The sequence below is a fragment of the Triticum dicoccoides genome, chromosome 2B, assembly GCF_002162155.2.
Source record: "Triticum dicoccoides isolate Atlit2015 ecotype Zavitan chromosome 2B, WEW_v2.0, whole genome shotgun sequence".
NCBI classification, from domain to species: domain Eukaryota; kingdom Viridiplantae; phylum Streptophyta; class Magnoliopsida; order Poales; family Poaceae; genus Triticum; species Triticum dicoccoides.
The window spans coordinates 669,044,417-669,051,765 of record NC_041383.1 but is presented as its reverse complement, the minus strand read 5'-3'; the positions used below and the strand labels follow the sequence as shown (position 1 = coordinate 669,051,765).

Genomic DNA, 7,349 nt, shown 5'->3' with positions numbered 1-7,349 from the left:
TTGTCTGGACTCCTAAAAGAATAGCCAATTTCATGCGTGCATCTTATCATTGACGGATGATGGCACTGTCATCGCTTCCTAGGACTTGTCTTCTACCTCAAGAGCATATACCCTTTTTGTCTGGTATCGAGAGGGCATCTCAGCGTTTTCAAGTTCGTTGGGAATGGCGGATTCTTTCTTGTTTGAAATCTCCCGTGGGTCATGATTACGTGTTGAACTACGCCATCTGACAGCAATTTCGTTCCCGCAGAAACAACCTGCTCATGCTCGCCTATATATTCCGATATCTCTCGTCTTCAGCTCCAGCTTCAAGGAGCAGCAGTGTCATCTTAACACTGACACCTCTCCAATGGATTATTTGGCCATAGTCGTGGCACTCGTTCTTCTCACCGCCTCGTCCGTCGCCATCCACCTCCTCGCCAGAGCCAAGAAAGCACGGCCGGCCAACCTGCCCCCGGGCTCCCTCGGCCTGCCGTTCATCGGCCAGAGCCTCGGCCTCCTCCGGGCCATGCGCGGCGACGGCGGCAGCCGATGGATCCAGGCCCGGATCGACAGGTACGGGCGCGTGTCGAAGCTGTCGCTGTTTGGCACGCCGACGGTGCTCCTGGCCGGGCCGGCGGCCAACAAGTTCATGTTCTTCAGCGGCGCGCTGTCGACCCGGCAGCCCCGGTCCGTGCAGCGGATACTCGGGGAGAACAGCATCCTGGACCTCCACGGCGCCGACCACCGGCGCGTCCGCGGCGCCCTGCTCGAGTTCCTCCGGCCGGACATGCTCAAGGCGTACGTGGGCAGGATCGACGGCGAGGTGCGGCGCCACCTCGAGGAGAACTGGGCCGGCCGCGCCACCGTGACGGTGCTGCCGCTCATGAAGCGGCTGACGTTCGACATCATCTCCGCGCTGCTCTTCGGGCTCGAGAGGGGCGCCGTGCGGGACGCCCTGGCCGGCGACTTCGTGCGCATGATCGAGGGCATGTGGGCCGTCCCGGTCAACCTGCCGTTCACGGCGTTCAGCCGGAGCCTCAAGGCTAGCGACAGGGCCCGCCGGGTGCTCCAGGAGATCACCCGGGAGAAGAAGAAGGCCAGCCAGGTGGTGGAGCACGGCAACGGCAACGGCAAGGCGTCGCGGAGCAGCGACCTCATCACCTGCCTGCTCAGCCTGACGGACGGGCATGGCGAGCGGCTGCTGACCGACGAGGAGATCGTCGACAACGCAATGGTCGCCCTCATCGCCGGCCACGACACGTCGTCCATCCTCATGACGTTCATGGTCCGCCACCTCGCCAACGACGATGCCACCCTCGCCGCCATGGTCCAAGGCAAGTGACTGACCGGTGAATCAACCATTCCACAATGTATCGGCAGTTGGCAACAACTACCAACCTGTCATGGTCATGAACTCATGATATGTGTGTGTCGTGACTCGTGACACAGAGCATGAGGAGATTGCCAAGAACAAAGGTGACGGCGAGGCTCTCACCTGGGAAGATCTGACGAAGATGAAGCTCACATGGCGGGTCGCGCAGGAGACACTCCGCGTTGTCCCTCCGGTCTTCGGCAACTTCAGAAGAGCACTCGGGGACACCGAGTTCGACGGCTACCTCATCCCAAAAGGATGGCAGGTCAACCCGCACCAATCATTCATAGGCAGCTAGCATCACTACCAACTTGCCGAGAAACCTGATGCAAACTCTTGATATGACGTTTTTCAGGTGTTCTGGACGGCAAACGTGACGCACATGGACGCGAGCATCTTCCACGAGCCGGCCAGGTTCGACCCGTCCCGGTTCGAGACCGAGAACCAAAGGGCGTCGGCGGCGCCGCCGTGCTCCTTCGTCGCCTTCGGGGGCGGCCCGAGGATCTGCCCCGGGATAGAGTTCTCCAGGATCGAGACGCTGGTGACGATGCACCACCTTGTGAGGCAGTTCAGATGGAAGCTCTGCTGCAAGGAGAACACCTTTGTGAGGGACCCCATGCCGTCGCCGCTGCTCGGCCTGCCCGTCCAAATCGAGCACAGGGCCTCTCCTTGATCGTGGCCAATCCTCACAACAAATCTCGATACCATGACCCGTCGGTTGGTCGCTCCACAGCATTGCAGACTTGCAGTGGACTAGAGAGATAAGTGGAAATAAAAAATGTAGCTGGAGACAGCAGGAGCGGCATATATACTGTACTACTGTACATACACACAATTGCAGAGTTCTTGGCTTTTCATGTAAGCCATATACATGTCTCAAGATAAGTAATCAACTGGTATTTGTCTCGCAAGATAAGTGTGGGAACAGCAGAGATGATTTGCTTCACAGTTATTTGGTGTTGAACACTGGAGGTAGTATGGATCCAACAGGCTCATTGGCAAGTAGACCTCGTTTTGTTTTGTTTTGTTTTTGTTTATTATTGCATTGTTTTGAAAGCAAAATGGAAACTACTAGACTATACTAAAAAAAGCTTGAAACGGAAAAAAGGACAAATAAAAACATACCCCCTCTGTAAAGAAATATAAGAGCGTTCACAGACTAGGCTTCTCAAGTAGCAACCACAGAGATTCCAAATGCAATTTCTTTGCATTTTGCTCTTGTGTTTAGGCTCAGTAATGAAAAATCAAGGGAAACACATAAGACACATAAGGTGGAGGTCAACATATCTAAATTCACTAGATTCCAAAGGCATTATGCTTTTGAAATCATGAGAGAGGTCCTGAATAAGATGGAAAATCATAATTAGTAGTCTTGGTTTAACACAGTTTCTGAAGCCAGTTGGACTAAAGTCATCTGAAATCGTTTGCCTGAGTTCAAACTCTGAAATGTTTCTCTCTAGTAACATAGGTTTACTTCATTTTCCACAGACTCCACTGATTTCCCGAATTAGTTTTTCTTTCTGCTACAATAGCCATCCTGCCACATATATACCTACTGTCCAAGACCAAACCTTGTAGGCAGGTCGTAGCTTTGGAGCACTGAAGTGGATCAAGGAGCGACACACTCGGCGGCAGCGGTGCAGGATGGCTACGGTCCACCGACACCCTCCTTCCGTGCCGGCGCAGTCACCATGGAATATTCAGATTGAGGTTCTATCTGCATAACTGTTCATGCCAAGTTACATATAGTTTCCTAGGCAAAAAAAAATACGCAATCGTAATCAGAAGTTCAGAACATAGCAATATGACTCAATTTTCAAACTAAAAGACTAGTCCACATGATTTGATGAAGCACTCGAGCCATTAAAGAAACCATCCTCAACACAATAGGATCAAACAAGTAGTCATCCTGAACCTGAACACAACACAACATAGCAACATTTCGTTCTCAGGATTAAACAAGCACTCATCCACAGTTCCACACCAAGCAAACAAATTCAATTCCTACTGATCTTGGGGGGCAACAGAATCCGGCGGGGCTCCGTTCTCATCGGGGACAGCCCCGGGGACCAACGCCAGCATCCCTCTCCGGTACTCCTCTTGGTTGCTGTACTCATCCATGAAGCTATCCATGCCTATGTACAAGGCCCTGCCCATCTCATGCCACTAGAAAAGGGCCATCGAGATTGGCGGCCTGGCCTGCTTGAGCTCCTCCGGCAGCTTATCCCCCACCTTCAGGCCAAGGCCAAGTTGATGCTTGACGTAGGCGGCGTCGCGGCGCTGGAAGGCGATCCGGCTGACCAGGCGTGCGGCCAGGCACCTCCGCCGGAACAGAAGCTCGTCGTGGTAGTCGCGCAGCTCCTTGTGGATCTCCATCAGCTCGTGCAGCTCCTCCATCCCTGACGCGTGTAGCTCCTTCAGGCGGTTGATCCTCCGCCGCTCCTGGTCCGTCATCGGCACCGGGCGGCGCGTCTTCTTCCCTGCGACGACACCAGAATCAAAGATGGTAGGGACGGTGAAAGAAACTGCGCCTCCAATGGTTCGTCGGCTACGGAGATTGGACCTGGATTCGCGAGGTCCGCGGGAGCGGTTGCCGGTGCGGAGCGGGCGAGCGGCTTCTCCTTCTCGGGGTCGGCCGGCGGGAGCGGTGCAGCGGTGAAGGTGGCCATGGATGGTCGCAGGGGTAACGGCGAGGAAAGTTTTGCAGTTGCGGCGATGGACGGCGAGGGAGGTCAGCGATCAGAGACGATGCGGTGCGGTGACGGAATGAGAACCCGATATGCGTGTGCTGGACCGGGCCGAGTTGAACTACGTACTGGACCTCGTTTCTCGTTATGGGCTGCATGTGCGCAGCGGCAAGGTATTACCTCGTTTCTCGCTATTTGCCGCTCGCTGCGTCAAACTGCCGGCGCTTCGCATAGGCGAGCGACCGCAGCGACGCAACGGGCCGGCCTGTTTAAACGTTCCAACGCCTCCGGTTTTGGGAACCTTCTAGAGGTCCCCAGCTGGTTTTTTCTGGTTTTGGAAAACTTCTAGAAGGTTCCTTGAATCGGTTTTTTTTATTCTGTTTTTCTGTTTTCTTATTTTTCTTTTCTTTCATTTTTCTATTCCTGTTTTTTCTTTTGTTTCTTTATTCAGTTTTTTTCATTTTCTTCTTTATTTTCTTTTCTCTCATTTTCCTTTTTCTATTTTTCTTTTATTTCTATTTCCTTTTTTATTAATTTAAAATTTCTGCACAATTCAAAACAAATCACGTTTTCAAAGTTTGTGCATAATTCGAAAATTGTTCATGGTTTCAAAATTTGTTTACAATTCAAAAAAGTTTACGGGTTTAATTTTTGTTCACAATATGGAGAATGTTTGCAATTTTATAATTTTTTTCACGAATTTTCAAATTTCAAAATTTGTTCACAATTCAAAAAATGTTTGCGGTTTAACGAAAAATGTTCACAGTTTTATAGTTTTGTTCATGTTTCAAAATTTGGTCACAATTCAAAAATGTTCACGGTTTTCAAATTTGTTCGCAGATTCGGAAAATGTTCACAATTTTCTAATTTTGTTCACGAAGTCAAAATTTATTCATGTTTGAAAATTTGTTTGCAATTAGGAAAAAAAATACGGTTTAAAAATTTATTCAGAATTCGAAAAATGTCACAATTTTATAATTTTGTTCGTGATTTTTAAATTTTTTCATGTTTCATAATTTGTTCACAATTCAATAAATGTTCGCCGATTCAAAAAATGTTCGCGGTTTTATAAATTTGATCCCGAATTTAAATTTTATTCATTTTTCTAAATTTGTTCATAATTCAAAAAAAGTGTTTGTGTTGTCAAAAAATCTTCTAGAATTTGTAGAATGTTTGCATTAAAAAAATGTTCAAGAGTTCAAAAAAGGTTCCGATTTTCATTTTTTGTTAAAATTTTCAGAAAATGTTCTGAATATTGAAAATATGTTCGCATTTGCCAATTATTCTTCACTGTTTTTAGAATTTGTTCATGTTTTTAAATTTGTGTTCGAATTTCGAAATGTGTTCACATGTTTTGATAAGTGTTCAAAATTTGTTCCATATTTAAAAATTCTATTCACGCTTTCAAACATTGCTCAATTTTTTAAATCTTTGTTCATATTTTTCAAAAGAATGATCGAAAGAACTCTGGAAAAAAATCGGATCTCCGTCTTTACATTCTTTACTAGTTTGCGCTTATTGGATGTCAGTAGGACTCGCTAGTCCGAGTGGCTAGCGGGAATGCCTCAGAGGTGGAGGTAAGGAGTTCGATTTCGGAAAACCCTATTCGCCACATTCTGCGCCGAATTGTCAACCTACCGCACAGGTCCGCACAGATTCGATAGTAACTGGGCCGGACCAGTTAGCTCTTTTTCACGTTGGATCTCTTTCCAGTTTTGGGAACCTTCTGCATGGTTCCTAGCCAGTTTTGGCTACCTTCCAGAAGGTTCTTGAACCGGGTTTTCTGGTTTTCTTTTTTATTTTATTTCTTCTTTTCGTTTATTGTTATTTTTGGTTTTTTCTTTTCTATTTTTTTTTCATTTTTTCTGTTTCTTTTCTTTCTTTCATTTTTTCTTCTCCTTTTTTTCATTTTGTTTGAAAATATTCCAATTTTTGTTTGTGTTTTCAAAAAATGTTCAGATTTTGAAAAATTGTTCTCGTTACACAAAATAGTTCAAAACTTTTGAAATTTAAAAAATTTACCGGATTTCAATTTTTGTTCACGCACTCAAAAAATGTTCACGCTTCCAATATTTTCGGGATTTTTCAAAATTGTTCTCTGGTTTAAAATTTGTTCTCAAGATTCAAAAAATGTCCGTGCTTCCAAATTTGTTCTTCATTTCAAAATTTGTTCTAAAGATACAAAAACTGTTCATGCTGTAAAAATTGTTCGCTTTGTTTCAGAAATTGTTCACATTTTTATGTTATTTCACAAAACAAAAAAAAGTTTTTAGAAACAAACCCCGTTTCAAAATTTGTTCACAAATTCAGAATATGACAGATTTTTAAATTTTGTTCGCAAATAATATTTTTTGGGAATTTTTAAAAAGTGTTCCAATTGTTGTCACAAATTCAAAGATGTTCAGGAATTTCAAGAATTCTTCCTGCTATTCAAATTTGTTCACAAATTGAAAAAAAATTTGGTTTCAAAATTTGTTCACATATGCAAAAAATGTTCTCATGTTTAATTTTTGTTCAAAATTCAATAGTGTTTGCGAATTTTTTAAAAAATGTTCCTTTTTCTAAAGTTGTTCACTGATTGAAGAAACATTATAGTTTTTTTAAATTTGCGCACAAATTTCAAAAAAGAGTTCATGTTTTCAATTCTTCTAGTTGTTTTTCGAAAAATGTTTACAAAAGTTTGTTTTGGAAATTCGCAAACTGGTTTTAACGTTTTGTCGCCGCGTTCACTTTATTTATCAAGTTTCGCGTTGTAACTCTAACACTTGGGTGATCCAGTCGCGGTGGCTAGCGCGGTTTGTTCATCTACAAGAGGTGTTGGGTTCGATCCCTAACGAAAACTGTTTTTGCGATTTTTATCTTCGCGAGCCACCGCAAATGCGAACCTGGGACTCCTTGCCGCAGTTAGCGGCGCATAGGAGCCTGTAGGGCGCAGCACGCGCTGCGAAGGAGGCGGCCGCGCACCCCCGGCTCCCCTTCTCGACCGGCCCATGTGTGGCCGGGATGCCGCCTGTTTTTTTTGCGGATGTTTCCTTTTTCCTTTTTTCCTTTTCTTTTCAATTTTTTTAATAATTTGGGATACCAAGAGGTTCTAAATTTCAGTAAAGTTGCTAATTTTGAATAAAACAATCACGATTTAAAAAAACATGATTTTCAAAAAAGATGTTCGGTAATTCAAAAATTGTTCATGAATTTGGCAAAAAATGTTCACAAATTTTAAAAAGTTCATGAATTTAAAACAATGTTCATAATTTCAAAAAAATGTTCATGAAATTGAAAAATGCTGACAAATAAGTAAACTATGATTA

At 44.9% G+C, this 7,349-nt stretch overlaps 1 protein-coding gene across 1 annotated transcript; it reads left to right on the top strand.

Annotated features, from left to right (window-relative positions):
* The first annotated feature begins 349 nt into the window (after positions 1-349).
* Positions 350-2,238, top strand: LOC119368274 (cytochrome P450 716B1-like). The gene is made up of 3 exons (XM_037633577.1): positions 350-1,316; positions 1,432-1,619; positions 1,710-2,238. The coding sequence occupies exons 1-3, from the start codon at positions 350-352 to the stop codon at positions 2,025-2,027; spliced, it is 1,473 nt and encodes a 490-aa protein (XP_037489474.1). The 3' UTR covers positions 2,028-2,238.
* The last annotated feature ends 5,111 nt before the right edge of the window (positions 2,239-7,349 follow it).